At 51.4% G+C, this 16,554-nt stretch overlaps 1 protein-coding gene across 1 annotated transcript; it reads left to right on the top strand.

Moving 5' to 3' along the window:
* Positions 1 to 3,315: 3,315 nt before the first annotated feature.
* CUNH1orf228 (chromosome unknown C1orf228 homolog) lies at positions 3,316 to 16,554 on the top strand. Its single transcript, XM_019501417.1, has 11 exons — positions 3,316 to 3,811; positions 4,303 to 4,371; positions 5,606 to 5,772; positions 6,673 to 6,869; positions 8,407 to 8,491; positions 11,440 to 11,562; positions 12,212 to 12,284; positions 12,686 to 12,815; positions 13,280 to 13,357; positions 16,099 to 16,216; positions 16,491 to 16,554. The coding sequence occupies exons 1-11, from the start codon at positions 3,507 to 3,509 to the stop codon at positions 16,502 to 16,504; spliced, it is 1,359 nt and encodes a 452-aa protein (XP_019356962.1). The 5' UTR covers positions 3,316 to 3,506; the 3' UTR covers positions 16,505 to 16,554.

Raw genomic sequence — 16,554 nt, 5'->3', positions numbered from 1 at the left:
CAGGGGGTCACCCCTCGCAAAAGCCCCCAGCCCGGGGGCACGGCCCACCCCCGTACACGGCAGAGCGTGAGCGCTGGGCGCTGGTTTGGGGGGCAGCGAGCGCAGGGCAAACGCCTGTGAGATTAGCGGGGAGCCCAAGGAGACCGGTGGGGCCGGGGGGGCAAACGCCTCCCTTGCGAAAAGCTGTTGGAAACCTCCCCCGCGATGAGCCAGCTTGAGGGGCGCGCGCCCCCGGCAGCTGGGTGGTGGCAGAGGTGGCGGCTGTCTCCGCACCGCCGTCCTCTGCCCCGCAGCGAACCCAGTCCTGGGGCAGCCCTGGCCGACGCTGGGGCCGCACAGGGCCTGAACGCTGGAGGGACGAAGGTGGCTTTTAATATCTGCCGCACCTCCTGGCTGCTCAGGTCAGCGCCTGGCCCTTGTCCCTTGTCCCATGATTGCAAAATGCTGCTCCCTGAATCGTCGGTGCCCGCTCCTAAATCACCCCGGGTTTCTCTGGCGTCCTCCCAACCGTTTCCAATCGCCCCCTCTTTCTGAGACCAGCAGGTCCAGCAAGATCGGGAGGCAGCACATTGGTTTGCGAGCGCAGATCGCTGGAGCAAGAGGCCAGCTCTTTTCTGACGGTTGCCGGTTTGTGCAGACTTGGGGTAAGAGACTTCACTTTTCTTTGCACCTATTTCTCCAACTGCACAACACGGCTAATAATCCTCATCGATGTGTGCAGGGCAGGTTGCGATCCTCGAAGCGAGGGCACCGTTATAATCACAGCCACTGCTTAGGATCATTGTTCAGACCCGCTGTTCTCCCCAGCTGAACCATAAAAAAAAAAGCCTTATTTTTTTTATCCTTAAAATCCTCACGTCTTGAGGTTGGTGCCGGTGTTTCTGGGCAGAGAGGCTTATGGCTGCTTACTAATAAAAATGGGGCAGCAGCGCGCCCTCGGCATCTCAAACATAAATACAGAAGCGTTCATTTAGAATCAATTTGGGGAGGTTTCAGACTGTAAAGTTCTTTTAACTAGATCTCTGGCGAGGACAGGCGAGCGCTTTATGGGACTGTAAATTTCAGGCGAACCGTCTCAGGGAAATACACGTTCCCCCTACACCCGAGCTGTTCCCTTGGTATCAATCATGAGCCCAGCAAGTAACGTTTCACAAATATTCTGTAAATCACGGGGACCCGCTCGTGATAATGTGAAATATGACTTTCACTTGACTGTTTCACCAAAGGCTCCTAACAGGCCATTCTCCTGTCAGCACTAACATTTGTTATGGCTAATAACACTTTCAATCACAACTATTTTGGGAAAATGGATTTATTTTAAAACTTCTCTCCCCTCAAAGGAGATCCTGAAAAAAAGTCTGCCAAGGACACAGACTCCTACAAACCGTAGCCCATTAATTCCCTAATGAAATGCCAACTCCTCCTAATTCCCCAGCATCATTTCTTCATCCAACTTTTAAACGATTCTTTTCAGAATGTCCTGAGCTCTATGTCACTGTGTGCAATCCAGTCCAGGCAATGGTGATGGAAAGTCACCCCTGTGCAGGTGTCTGGTGGCTTTTATGAATGAACCAGAGATTTCGGACTGGTTCCCGGGAGCTGTATCAGATGCTTTACAGGCTGGGTATTGGTGTTCTAGCAGACACAACCTCAACAGAAAGGAGCAACTCATACCTTGTCCAGGCAGGGCTTTGCTTTGCCAATTAATTTGCTTCTAAATTGCATCTGAATTTAAACCTTCAACTTCCTGGTGCAGACAAAGCCTCAGTCAGAGGGGTCGAGGCTGAATGAGATAAATGAGGAACCGTACTTTTTTTCCCCTCAAGGATGAGGCACAGTGCCAATTTAAGGTGCTTTAGCCCAATTTAAGGCACATTAAGGGCATGTGTCTACATGTGCGTGCCTTTAATATGGCTTAAAAATGTCGATTTTAGGCTATTTGTGCCTAAATTTGATACCTGCAAAAGCACAAATTTAGGTTCAAATAGCTAAAGAGCCTTAACGCACGTGTAGATGTGCTAAGGCGCACTAACACCATGTACATTAACTAACTTTAGTCCCAACTTGGTCCACACACCACATTAATGCGCCTTAGTGTGTGCACATGTAGATGTGTGCCTAAATCTCCCTAATGTGCATTAGGCAAATTAAGCACATGTAAAAGCACGTATAGACAGGCCCAGAGGGAACTGTACTGTATTGCAACCTGAGTTATCCCTTTATAAACACCTGTGTACAAGACCAGGTTTAAGCTTTAAGCTGAAAGTCAAGACTGTTGGTGCTGGCAGGATTGGAGCTGAGTAAATAGAGGACTTCCAATTCCGGGGCCATCAATGTGACACTTTCTACAAATACTACTTATGCTGTAATGTGTAGAGGCAGGAATAGGGAAATCAAACAAATGGGTCAATGACCATTCAGCAAAGTGGGGATCGCTATGCTCAAGGTCCCTGGGGAGCTGGGGTTCCCTGCAACATCCCCATTCCTTGGGTATGTTCATTATTGCTGCCCTTTTTCCCCAGTTTATTTAAGACCGGTGAAAGCTCTGGGCACAGGTTGGGAAATTAGCTGATAAAACAAACCAGTGCAAGCATGGGGGAGGTGATCCTCCCCCTCTATGCGGCACTAGTCAGGCTGCAGTTGGAGTACTGCATCCAGTTCTGGGCCCCGCACTTCAAGAGGGATGTGGACAGCATGGAGAGGGTCCAGAGGAGGCCACTCGCATGATCAGGGGACAGCAAGGCAGGCCCTATGAGGAGAGGCTACGGGACCTGAACCTGTTCAGACTCCAAAAGAGAAGGCTGAGGGGGATCTAGTGGCCTGTTATAAACTAGTCAGGGGGGATCAGCAGGCATTGGGGGAGTCCCTGTTCCCCTGAGCACTGCCAGGAGTGACCAGGAATAACAGTCACAAGCTGGCAGAGGGTAGGTTTAGGCTAGATATCAGGAGGCGCTACTTCATGGTTAGGGCAGCTAGGATCTGGAACCAACTTCCAAGAGAAGTGGTGCAGGCTCCTACCCTGGGGGTTTTTAAGAGGAGGTTAGATGAACACCTTGCTGGGGTTGTTTGACCCCAGTACTCTTTCCTGCCATGGCAGGGGGTCGGACTAGATGATCTACTCAGGTCCCTTCCGACCCTAGAAACTATGAAACTATCTAAAATGCAAAGTTTCCCCCTTTTATCGTCATATCTCTGCACATCTCTACTCCCATTTCCCTGCTTCCTCTCCAGTAGAGCCAGGCATGTGATACAATAACCTTATTCCAAGGCTGGCAAGCAATAGAGACTAAGATCAGCAACATCAGGTGTCTTATTAACGTAGGAAAGAGGGAATGCTATCATGGAGATAGTTGGTGGCCAAGTCAACAGACCTGGAGTCTACTCCCAGTTTTGTTACAGATTTGTTATGCAGCCTTGGGCAGTCGAGTCAATCTCTCTGTGCCTCAGTTTCCCCTTTGATACAGTGGGGGTAGTAACAGGGGCAAAGGAAACTGCAAGATTAAGTAATGGTTGCCAACTCTAATCAGTACTGGTCTTATTTGTTTGTACGGACTACTTTTCTCCTCCAGGGTCCTGTAACCCCTCTCTCTCGTACACCGCCGATCATGACTTCCGCAAAGGAGCAGGTGGCCATCGGCAGGCTGTTAGCCTTCCTGCAGGAATGGGACAATGCTGGAAGAGCTGCCCGGAGCCACATCCTGGACAACTTCATTGAGGCAAATCAAGGCAAGACAGGGCTGGAGTTGGAGCTGGAATTCTTGCAGGGAGCCAGCCTGTTCCTGGCTCGCCTGACAGCATGGCTCCGGCTGTCGTATCTCTTTCCTTGGGAATATGGCAAGGGGTGGGAAGGGGAAGGAATGAGGATTGGGGTAGACACTCCCTGTGCAAGAACAGCCATGTCCAGTTGGGTTATTTTGGGCTGCTAACAGCTGGAATCTGGGGGCAATTCTGTCCTGATGCTATTAATGTAACCCAGCTCCTACTGCCAAGGTCATTCTGGGTTGCCCTACAGGTCTCCATTTCTCTTCCTCTCTCCTTATACAGCCCACATTGGAGTACCTCAGCCTTTTAATCAAGGGCCAAATGCAGGCTCCCTGGCCAGCTCGCTGATGCTAAGGGGAAGGAATTGCCCCAGCTCAGGGCTGGCCATGCTGCCTCTGCAGCGGTTTGTGGGACAGCAGGCTTGCGGAGTGAGAGCCTGTGCTCCCTCCCCAGGATTGGGTCCCCTGTGGTGTGGGACCTTGCATGGCCATGAGCAGGCTTGGTGACCATGAGAATGAACTCCTTAACATCGCCAAACAGTTACATGAATGGAACATGCTTAGACCAGCTGCTGAAGGCCATAGGCATCTTTTTATCTGCTGCAAGTGGGTGAGTATCACACATCCTCCATGAGGTATGTTTGTTTGCCAGAATTACAGCAAATTGGGGTACAGGCTGTAGCAAGGATCCTGAGGGATTAGCCCTGATTCCATACTATAGGGATGTCAAACTCACCTGGGCGCATGGACCAGATCCAGAGCTCAGAATGGGTCTGTAGGCTGGATCCAGAATACAGGCTGCTTACAGGGCTGGACATCTGGCAGCAGCAGCATTAATTGCTGCATTTCCTGGAGCTGCCACACCTCACATCATCACATTTCTGTGCCTGTGGGCCACATGACAGCTCCACACTCTGGATTTGGCCTTCAGGGCCCCCCAGAGGGCTTGGAATTTGTCAGTGGGACAGGTGGAAGCAGTATTCATTGCTTCAGGAGCCATGACAATGAACACTGTTAGTGCTCATCCCATCACCAAATTTCTGACCCTGTGGGAAACCCTGTAGGCTGGATGACACAGCTCCACAAGCCATATCTTGGACACCTCTGCTTTACTACTAGGGCCATGTCCAGGAAGGGGCAGTTGTCTTGGGCCAGTGCTTTTGAGCTCCCAGGCTGAAGGCAGGATTTTCTCATCCCCTCTGCCTGTCTCTAGATCCCTTCTGTCAGGAGAGACCCACCCACAGACTGGTGGTGTAGGTGGATCCATTCTGAATTGGGCTGTGGGGCATGAGAAACCAGCTCGTGGAGCTCAGAAAACTTGGTTCCACCCTTGAACGAGAGGAGTCAGTCATGTGGAAGGTGCTGGACTTACTATTTCACACAAAGCTGGGCAAAAGCCAGGGTAGTGTCTGTTTGCCAGGAATACTTTTTTATGCCGTATTACACTCCACGCTGTATTTTATGCTGCTCCCCATGTTAATTGTTCAGTGAATCCTGCATGTTCCCCAAGCACAGTCCGATCGTTGTCCTCAGATGGTGGTCTGACAAACATCTTCGTGATGGAGATGCACAGGTTCTCCATGTATATTGTTCAGATTTGAATGTGGTCACTCAGAGGAAAATCTCACCTGATCTGTTGGGGGCACAGCACATTTCCAGGTGGGGCATTTGCACTGGGGCTCCAGGCCGCCTTTGCAGTGACCAGTCCTCTTCCTCCGGGAGATTAGACGCAAGGAGAAACAGGGCAGTACAATGAAAGTTGCCAGTAATATGAAGAGCTGAGGAAAGAAGATTTTTTGTTATAACCAGTGACTGTTTCTGTTTTGTCGCCCTCATCTCTGCAGCCATAGGTACCTCATCGAATTTCTGGAGGTTGGAGGTGTCCTGACTCTCCTGGAAATATTAGGGTTGAGCCAACTAAAGGAAGAAGACAAAAAAGAGTCAATAAAGCTACTTCAGCTAGTAGCAAATGCTGGCAGGAAGTATAAGGAGCTCATTTGTGAGAGCTATGGTAGGTGTCAGGCGCCACATGTATTTGTTATCAGTCAAGCATTTAGGCACGGATCTTCTCTCTGGCCTCCAGACCCTTTGTTGCTCAAGCAGAGTCCTTGTACTGGAAGATTATTTTAGAATTTGTTCTTGTTGGAAGGAGTCCAGAGTTTCAGCCATTGCAGAGTGTGCACGTTTCATCCCCCTTCTCATTTTTTAATGAGCCTACTTTGCGCTAGTTTTCCTTTGATGCATTACAGCAGTTGCTCTGGTTGCAACTATAGTTAGGGTTACAAAGCAGTTTCCCTTATAACCTGCTGGGTTCACGTACTCCTAACCTTCCCCAGCTTTCCCTCTTGGGGTGAATATTTTTATATTTGACATCTGTTGAAAGATCATTAAAATGACTTTTTTTTCTGGACAGTGAAAGCGAAATCTCTTCCCTTGGCTTGGAGTTTTGAGAATTAAAAAAAAAAAAGCCCTGCTTTTCCCACTGTAAAAGGAGCCCATTAGTGCAATCAGTGACAGATACCTGCCGTTTGAAACCGCTTCCTCAGTAGCAAGATGAAAATGACTGAACCAGTCAAGGGGTGCTCAGAGGACACAGCTGGCGTCATTAGAGGCAGGTTCTTTGCTGGTATACATGCACGCATTTCCATTGACATCCGTGGAGTTTTGCCCCTTGGCACCAGCAGAGAACTTGGCTCCATTGTATTTTAAAATCAATGTAGTAACTACTGATACACTCCCAAGAATAAACTCCCCACCTCCACTCCCCAAGCAGTAATTAAAATGGGACGGAGTATTTGTTCCTTTCTTGATATCAGTAAAGTGACCGGGCTACTGACCAAACTCAGATGAATAACCACTTGGGCTAATTTTCTTTTCAGCTGTGTGACTCAGAGAATCTTTTCATACACAGGTGTGCAATCGATAGCTGAGTTCATGGCCAGTTCCAAGTCAGAAAAGACTCAGAGACAAGTGCAGATTCTGCTGGACTCCTTAGGCCACGGCAATCCCAAGTACCAGAACCAAGTGTACAAAGGCCTCATTGCTCTGCTGCCCTGCACCTCCCCGCATGCCCAGCAGCTGTCCCTGCAGACTCTCAGGGTTGTGCAGGTGAGTGGAATGGAGCGTGGGACAAAGTTCAGCCCCAGGTCTGACGTTACCAGAACGCCTGTTCCGCCATGAGTCTGTTATAAACAGGAGGCAAAAAATGTATGGAAACCCTGCTGGCGTTCTAAGACCTGGGAAGAGCTTATTGAACAGAGAAGCCTGAAATAAAACCAGCTCTCTGGGGCATCTACACATACACCTTAATGATCATTAGCTTATTTTAACGTGCATTAAAGCATTACTAAAAAAACTACGTTCTTTAGTTAATGTGCATTAAAATAGGCTAATGTGCTTTGAAACATCGCTAAAAAAATGGCTGTAGTTAATGCACATTAAGATAAGCTAATGCGTATTTTCCTAGTACTTCACACTGGAGGGTGTCTACATGTGCATGTTAATTTAATGTGCATTCAAATGTCACAGAAAGGTACTCTCTAGCTACTGCACATTAAAACAGACTAATGCACCTTTTTCTAGTACCTCATTGTGGCGGTCCTAGATTTAATGCGCATTACCTAGAGCTTATTAATGAACGTGTAGACCCATGGAGGTATTGGATTTAGTGTGCATAACTAAAGCACGTTAATGCATGTGTAGACGCGCCCACTGTTTTGTAACTCAGCTGTAGGTGTCCAGGGCTGCGCACCCGATGTGGATAAGGCCATACCAATGTGAAGCCTGCATGCTAAGGTTATACTGGAGAAGGCAGTTGTGGAGCACGTATCCTTTTGTGTTCAGCCACGTGATGTTAACCCAGAGCATGGGCTTTGAGTTCCCACACATTTCCACGCAGCACTGAGAGCACTCTGAAAGGAACTGAGATGCCTAGCGCTCTTTTCTGCCTGATTTGAATAATGACATAATGAACAGCTCCCCCCCGGCCCATTTTCATGTCAGGCTCTGACCTCCAAGGCTGTGCATAAGCTGAGTGCTCCACTGAGATCTAACATTTTGCTTTTGAATATACTGAATGGAGACGATGCTTTATCATTCCCCGTCTCCTCTTGGCTGTTACTTCTTATGAAAGGCGAGCATGAAACTGCCTTGTATTATCCTGGCTTTAAGAGAGTAAAACCCAGTCTTAAACTCAGATCATGCCCTCACTACCTGGAGAAGCCCAGCTGTTATCAAAGGAAACTGTAAGTCGGGATTGAGCATATGGTCTGTAGTGCTTCAGTCTTAAATCCTGCATTTCCCAACCTGGATTATTGACCCTTGAACTTAAAGCCTGCATCAGTAAGAAAGTGTGTGCAGAGACAGAGCCACTGGCAGGTTCAGGCTGTCCCAGAGCATCAGTGGGGCTAAAACCAGTTTAATTCCAGGGCTGATTAGTCCTAGCATCAAAACAGGGGTGGGAAAGTCATTTACACATGAGGCTGAAATGGAGTAAAAGTTGCAGGATTGTGCCCTGGGTCCATTTCCCTTGTGCCACAGCACAGCCAGCTGTTTAGCTCCCTGCCAAACCCAGATGAATATCTCACTGAGCTACAGACCTGCAAACCCCAAGGAATTAACAATCCACCTATTCCTTTGCTACCAGGTGATTGTGGGGAAGAGCCACCCCAGCATCGTGGAGGCCGTGCTGGGCGTGCTGCGCTCCGTGGAACTGGAAGTCCAGTACGAAGGTAGGAGATGTCCCAGCATTACCACCCCCGGGGCAATATGCCTACAGGAGAATTGTCCTTTTGATCCACTTGCAGGGTGATTCTCATGTAAGTTCCTGTGGCCTCAGTGTCCCTGGGCTCTTGCTTGGGCAGTGGCTGTGAGTGCTGGCTCTGTGGGCTCTCTTGGGCCGAGCTGAGGAAGAGGGAAGGGAAGGCGTGGAGCTCCCAGGCTGAGGGGATGGTACCACATGCAGATGCATCACTGTGTCACTTTGCTGTTGCTGCTGGAAGCTCTCTGACTGCTTCAACCACTGTTTGCAGGGAAAATACATCGCAAAATGCCTTCATACTCTCTGCACAAGATTCTTTGCGTAAATGTGATATCTTCTATTAGACCAACTCAACTCAATCATTGGAAAAATTGTTCTTTGCAAGCTTTGGGGCATAAACACCTTTCTTCAGGCACAGGGAGAGTGCCCCTCACTCCCTACACACAGCCGTGCTTGTGCCCCTCACTCCTGACCCACACACACCCCGGCCCTGCTGGTGCCTCTCGCTCCCCCCACAGCCCCACCAGCCCTGCGGGTGCCCATTCCTGACCCACATACCACTGGACCTGCCGGTGCCCCTCCCACAGCGCCTCTCCCACAGCGCCCTGCTCCCCCTATGTCTGAAGAAAGTTGTTTGTGCCCGGAAGCTGACAGAGAACATTTTTTCGAACTGTTTAGTTGATCTAATAAAAGAGATCACATCTACCCAAAGAATGTCCTAGTCTCTGCCAGTTTTCCCTCCTAAGCAGCTAAGGCCAATCTCTCCCAGGCTCATGGCCGAGGGGAGAACTTGCTTCTCAGCCTGGAAAGTAACAACCCTGCAAGGGTCTCTAATTGCTGCCCCCACCACCACCCCCTGCCGCAGAAACATCTAGCCTGGGGGAGAAGGGGCAGCCAGCTGGAGACCAGGTGCTCACTGGGGTAAGGGATCCCGGCTGCACTGCCTTTTTTTTTTTTTGCAAAAATACTTATTTCTATGTATAAACATATTTTATACAACGCACACAGGTATCCAAGTGTAGCTATACCCAGGGGCCAAGGGCTACAGTGCCCGGCGCTGTGTAGCTTGCAAGCCCCGAGCAGGGATGGCGGGAGCAGAGCTGGGGGCGGGGAGCGGAAGTTGTATCTCCATAAATCTGCATACCCAGAGTGCAGTGCGGCACGGTGGGGCCTCTCCCCCCCCCGCTTTCCCTTGCAGAGCCCCCAGGTGGGGACGAGGGCTGCGGGTGGGGGGTCGGGCAATGATTGCAGCCCGTGGGTGGGGTGTATGCCCACCTCTGCCCCAGCTCACCCTGACCCTGGTGCCAGGCACCCCCACCCGGGCAGCTCGGCCGGCAGTACTGGGGCATACTCTGGTTTCTCTTCAGATCGCATAAATCTTTCGCCTTTTACTAAAGATTTCCGTGGAGAGGAACAGTTATGAGTTTTGACCCAATTTTTTGAGGCCCCGCTTTGGCGGGGCTACCCATGTGTGTGCAAAGATAGAGTTGAGCTAGAGCAAGTCCAGATTGGGATCCTGCCACGGCTACTTTGTAGTGACCCGGAGTGTGGGGCGTGCCCTTTATTTACTGCATTGCCTGCAGGGCACCTTGGGCTGGTAGCAGGCCTAGAGCCAAGCGGGCAGCCCTGAGCTTTGTGCAGTTGCCTGGCGTCACAGGCTCTGGATCAGGCCTGGGGTAAAACCAGATGGAGCTGAGCCTCCCATCAGCCGTTGCAAACCCTGTAAACATCAGCAGCATTTGATTGTCCCATTGCCCCGAGTGTGGACGGAGGGGGGCGCTCCAGGCTCAGAGAAAACCCGCTCTATACCTGTGCACACCCACTGCACACACTTGCCCTGCATTGAAAAATAGCATATATGGCAAAGCGGCCAGTGTGCTAGACATGTTTTTTATTAGACCAGTGAAAGATGCCACTTCTAACACACCAACTGCAGGGGCTCGTACAGTAGTGCAGCTCCAAGTTTGATCCCCGATGCATGACAGAAACTTTGATTCTCTTTTCCTTCCAATCAGCTCCAGGCAGCAAAAACCTCTTAATGTAGCATAGAAAAAAGCAGAAATTCAGGTAGGAAAAACTCAGGACGGAAACAAGAAGCAAACATCACTTCCAGCACTAACTAGTCTGTCTTTTTGCACACTGAAGAACAGCCCCACTGCAGCAGGGCCTCAAAAATTGGCACAAGACTCACAGCTGCTTCTCTCCATGGAAATCTTTAGTAAAAGGCAAAAGAGTTATACAACTTGAAGAGAAACCAGAGCACAGCATTCAATATTTTACTGCATGATAAGCCTATATCGCATTAATAGCAAGTGTAGATGTGCCCACAGTCAAGTGGTTTGATTCGGTTTGAGTGCACATGCTCAGCCCCTGCAGATAGGCAGGGCCATTGTCTACACTAAGTACCCCCAAATCATCCCGTGCTTCAGACCATCCTGGCTAATTGCAGGTAAATGCCATCTGAGCCTCATGTATACAACTTTCCCACGCCTGTAGAGCCCCATATTAGACCGGTTGTTGTTCTAGCCTGTCTCCACAAGCTTTCCTCTGCCCCTCTGTCTGGGGCAGCTGTGACTTGCAGGCACACAGGACTTAGAACAGGTCTGGCCTGGGGCTGAGCCCTTTGTAAGCTACCAGCCCCTCCTTTCCCCTGTCCTGGCAGAGCTATGGGATGTCTGAATGGGCCTCTCCTCTTGGTGGCTCAGGGAAGATCTTGGTTCTCCCCATCTGTAAACAGCTCCCACAAGGGCTGGAGCAGAATCAGTCTTAAGTGAGAGCAGACAGGGAGAAGCAGGAGCAGTCTGCAGCGTGCTGGTGCGCAAACCAGTAGAGCCCAGACAGATGGGGACGTGGCGGTCTGACGGCTCCCCTGGGAGTTAGTGCTGTGCATACAAGTCCCTACGTCCCTTCTCTCCATAGCCATTCAGCTGATAAAGGATCTCATGTCCTACGACGTCCGTCCAGCGCTGCTGCAGGGCCTGGTGGCATTACTGAAACCACCAAGGAGGGAGGCTGTTAAGACACAAGCAAAAACCCTGGGAGGTAAAAGATCAAAACAATCTCTCTTTGCACGGACCTGCAGTTGGGGTGGGCTGGAAGGGAACTGGGTGGCAGCTTCTGGACTTGCTCAGGCCACTGATGGATCACTTGAGAACCGACTTCAGGACCTTTTCCTCCTCAATCACCAACCCGGCCTTGCAAACCCGCCCCGTTGCTCCTCTGCAGGAGTTCAATGCTTCACCTGATGTCCAGGCTGGGTAAGACACTGGCAGCCTCTCCCCCTTCCCCAACAGGATGTAGCAGCCCTTGTGTTACTGCAAAACCTTGGCTCCGGAAACCAGTGGGTTGATGAGAGAAAGAATGCGGGAGACATACCAATTTACGCTTAAGTCTGCATAAGTCACCATATTTACTGCGCAGTGCAGGCATGCATGTGTGGATGTGTGCCTGGACTGCGTAGTAATTTCAGTTACTGCGGAGTAAATGTGCATGTGTAGACGCACATAGATACATCAGGGTGAGGTTCTCAAGTACAGTCGTATCGAGATTTCTTTAGGCACATTGCTTTAAGCCCATGTATCCCCTTTGGCTGGGTGCTGCTGGTCTCATTCCCCAGGGTACTACTCACACTTACTGGCAGAATTGTGCTTCCAGACAAAATTTCCTCCCTGTCAAAAGTTCTCTCATGCAGATCCTGCCACATTTGACCTCACCGAGTCCTTGCCAATGTACGTACAGCAGGCTGCTGCAGCAAAGGCCATCGGGTAAGAGACGTCAGAGCAACACACAACAGGAGCGCGGCAGAGCACATTGAGACGCTGAGGTGGGCTCTTCTGGGGGACTGGTGGCAACGTGGTTGCCTGTAGGACCTGATGCCCCAGATGGGAAGGCAATGCTAGGTCTTAGTGGCAGATTTCTGTAGCGCACTCCCAGTTATCCAGGCCCATTTGCTGGGAAACCAAGTGGATAGCTGAACTCCTGGGGACAAGTGAGGAATGATACAGACTGATAGGAGGGGATGCCAAGCCACAGGTGCCATAGGCAGGGGCTGTGCCCTGGGCAGCAAGTGCCTGCACAACCTCTGCTAGAGGCAGCTCATGTCGCCCCCCCAGCAAGCTTCCATGTGGAAGGACTTTGGGGTCTGACTGGGCCGGCTTCCTCACAGTGTCCTAGCCAAGAGCTTGACCGACCTGGCCAAAGAACTGGTCCAGCTGAGAGTGGTGCACGGCCTCATGTGCGCTATGGGAAACCAGGATCACACCACCAGCCAGCGACAGGCCAGCATCACTCTGGCGGTGAGTGAGCGTCTCCTGTGCAGGAAGGGTCTGGAATGGGGCTCTGCTGAGCAGGGGGATGCCCTTTGCAGCAGGAGAAGCTGGAACAGTCAAGGCTTTCCTGGGGCTGGCAGGGAGCAGGGCCACTGCTTGCCCAGCAAGGAACAAGACCTTGCTTGCACTCTGCCACAGAGATGCCAAGAGGACCCTGATTCAGATGTGTAACTAAGCTGCTGTCTGCCCTGCTGCTGGTGTGTCGGGAAGAGTCAGATTCTCCCCACTCCAGCATTTGCCTACGAATCGTGACCTGGAGCTACAGTTGTGGGTCACCCAATAAAAGATAGCTCCAAGAGCCCCTTATTTCTCTTGTCCTGGGGTACACTGTCACCCTGTGCAGGGGCTGGCTTTGAGTGGAACAGGACAACACCCCATAGCCCGCCTCTCTTACCCCCGTACATTCACTTACCGCAGCCCTTCTGTTGCAGCACTTTGTCCAGACATTTCCCGTTGTGGAGGAGCACGTGCGGAAGGCGATAGGAGAGCCTCTGTTCCAGCTCTTTATGGTAAATCCGCTTCACTCCAGAGTGTCTGTGGGATGCTCTGTGTGTGTGTGTGTGTGTGTATATATATATATATATATATATATATATATATATATATAAAAAAAAGTGTGTGTGTGTGTGCGCACGTATATATATAAAACTGTATATGTAATCCTTCTGCTGAGCATCTGTCAGAGCAACAAGGGCCAGGTTCAATTTTGGGGATATTAAATATATTTTACCTTGGCTCAAGCCCCCATCCAGTCAACCTGGGAAACACTAGATAAATCACTAGGGTGTCCAGTAAAACCAACAACCCCTTTCTCGCACAGCAGTGTAAACACAACACTCAGATGTATTACAAAGCATAAAGAAAAAACAAAAGTTATCACTAATTCTGTTAAAACACTACAGACTAGAAAACAGAGTCTAGAGGTGGTACGCTCCGTGGGGGGTCTTTACCCGTGCCTAGGCAGGCTGGGACTTGGGACTCCCCAAAGGGCAGTTCTGAGCAGAGGCCACACTGGAGAGTCCAACAAGCTGCTCCGTGGGTCACTGCGCTGCAGGGAGCTGCTAGAGAGCCTGGGTCTGTCTGCGCTGCAAAGGGCCCCTCATTGCTCCCTGTGAAACCATAGCGCTGATCCTCACTTCCGCATGGTGGATTTGGGGGGTGGACGGCAATTCTGGACATACAACAAAAGAGCGCCAGGCCTATGGGGCTGTGACCTGAACATATAGTCAGGCTACACGGCTAGGCTGAGACCTAACAGCTCGGAAAGAACAAAAGGGGAACCAGGCCTGTTTTGGCTTGGGCTTGAATTCAAACTTGCACCCAAGCACAGCACTTGGTTGGGGCATGACCTGAAAAAGGGGCAAAAGAAAGCCCAGTCCTGTTTCACCAAGCCTGGACAGGGCAGCAAAAAGCCAACCAGACTTATACAGCACTGAGGCCTGGATATGCCACAAGAAATGCCAGGGCTTCCCCCTGGCCCAAGTCTGCCAGCCAGCGTATGGCTGGGGTCAGCCCCACACTGGTGGGCTGAAATGCAGCAGCTGTAAAACAGCTGCAAGGGCCCAGGCTTATGGTTGCAGCCTGGACATCCAGGCTGAGCTACACCACCCCGCTGAGACACTGCAACCCCCAACACAGGGACTGCATGTCTCCTGGTTGGTCTCCATTAAGGAATGATACTCTCGTGGCATCGTCCCACCCAAGGCCTGCACAGCCGGGAGCTGCCAGGACCCCAGTCCTGGGCAGGCTGCACTAGGGAGGATGGCGTCTTCCCACTCCAGGCCAGTGTGGCCAAAACGGCCAGCAAGACACGCAGCTGGGCTCAGCGACACAGCTCTGCTGGACCCAAAAGAAGCTGCAACAGCAACTAAAGCATGCCCGGCTCTCAGCCCTGGCCAGAACACGCCAGCAAGACTGCCAGGCTCCAACCTGGGTCAGTTTGCTGCAGGGATTGATGCCCCTCCATGGACTCATCCCACTCAAAACCCAGAAAACAAATGGGGAAAGAAGCGGGAGAGAACAGGGGTGTCTGGGACTGGTCCCTTTGCAGGGCTGAGGTGGATGGGGCATCCCCATGAAGTCACAACAGATCTGGCTCCTGGATCTGAACCTGCACGAGCATGGGGACAGGGATAACGCTCTCGTTTTCATGGCTGCACCAGGGAAAAGACGCACTGGAGACTCAAGACATTCGCACTTGGACAAACTGTCCTGCTCTAGTCAGCAGGACCAAACCTTTCCAGCTCCCGCCTTCCCTCTCGCTCTGCCAGACCCAGGATGTTGGCAGGTCTTGGTGTCTCATTAAAAGACACCTCGAACCCAGCGTGTCTTCACCTGTGTTCAATTAGCTGACTCCTTCCTTCTCCAGCCTGTGAGTTAGCACTGTGCTGGAGCCGTGCGTCCTTTCTGAAGCTGAGGCTATCTTGTCCTGACTCCGGCCCCATCTCCAGCACAGATGGAGACAGTCCAAGGCTTGTCTGGCCCCTCACTCCTGTTGTGACCCTGGTTGTCAGACCTGCAGGGTCTGCGGTGTCCGGGAGGAGGCCGGTGTGCAAGCCACTGGCTAGATCTGGGCTGCCCAGATTTCAAGCCAGACACTAAGTCAGCAGAAGCCTCCGGGTTTGGACCTTGAGACCTTGGCAGAGCCAGGCCAAGAGCGATGGCCTGCAGGGAACAATGCTAACAGGGCCTGCGAGGCCTCTCCCAGCACCGGTTGGTTTCATTCTGCACCAGTCCTCCTGGACCATTCCTCAAACAAGAGCACGGCCGTTACCTCCAGGCCTTTCACTGCCCTTTCCTTCCAGCTCTAACACCATGGGGGTCAGACATACTTGCTGCCTTTACCCAATCTTCCCTTTCTCACACAGGCGACGTATTTGCTATTCTCTGCTCAAACTGCAGCACTGAGTTCCAGATTTGTTAACATCTCTCGCTTCCTGGCCTGCCCTTAGCTCTTAAACTGCTGGGATGTGACATGCTCCAACACTGAGGTCCCTTTAGCTTGTGGGGCCTGGACAGGCTGCACCCCAGGCCATCTGCCAAGAGCTAGATGTCTCTGCTCAGTTGTGCTCAAGAGCTCTGCGCTATGCACACACGCAGTGCAGTGCTGTAGGTAAAGAGTTGACGGCTGCTGTGCCACGACACCTTCTGGCTTTTCAAGGCTGCTTTTATTGGGGCATTACTCCTCCTGCCCTGCCCATCCTGTGGCCTGGCTGGTTCCTCTCACCTGTATCTCTGCTCTTTGTCTTAGAGAGATCCCAAGAGCTTGTACATGAACATGGATGCAGTGCAGACCGACATCCTGGTATCCAACAAAGTGGACATCCCAGGGAGCCTGCTATGCCTGGAAAGGACGCAGCAGAAGGAAGGTGTGTGGGGAGGCACAGGGTCACTTGTTCCAAAGCTGACCCCGGTCCTTCTAGATATCAGGGCCAAACTCTGTCCCCTTTACACGGGTGCAAATCTGCATTCAGTCCTTTCTTCTGGATGGATCCCGACCAGCGCAAGGGAGAAAGAGTCAGACCATGAGCCAGGCAGGATCCAGGGCAGGGGTGGATGTTCTGACTTACAGAAGGGCTTGGGGTCGGCGGCGGGAGGGGTTACATGCACCTTGGGGCTCACGGGGCTCTTTTGGTCTTTCAGAAGCCTGGGAATGAGCAAACTACAGACCTGGACCAGCCCTGCTCAGCCCCCCTTGATCCCACCT

The sequence above is a fragment of the Gavialis gangeticus genome, unplaced genomic scaffold, assembly GCF_001723915.1.
Source record: "Gavialis gangeticus isolate Ggan-Ray unplaced genomic scaffold, GavGan_comp1, whole genome shotgun sequence".
NCBI lineage: Eukaryota > Metazoa > Chordata > Crocodylia > Gavialidae > Gavialis > Gavialis gangeticus.
Note: the sequence above shows the minus strand (reverse complement) of the source record. Positions and strands in the feature narration are given on the sequence as shown.

What these genes read in the sequence shown, in the direction of transcription:
- CUNH1orf228 (XM_019501417.1), top strand. Translation starts at nt 3,507, where the DNA reads ATGGTTGCCAACTCTAATCAGTACTGGTCTTATTTGTTTGTACGGACT. An exon ending in ACAGCATGGCTCCGGCTGTC is followed by an intron (nt 3,812 to 4,302) that starts GTATCTCTTTCC and finishes ATCGCCAAACAG; the next exon opens with TTACATGAATGGAACATGCT. An exon ending in ACAAGCAAAAACCCTGGGAG is followed by an intron (nt 11,563 to 12,211) that starts GTAAAAGATCAA and finishes TCTCTCATGCAG; the next exon opens with ATCCTGCCACATTTGACCTC.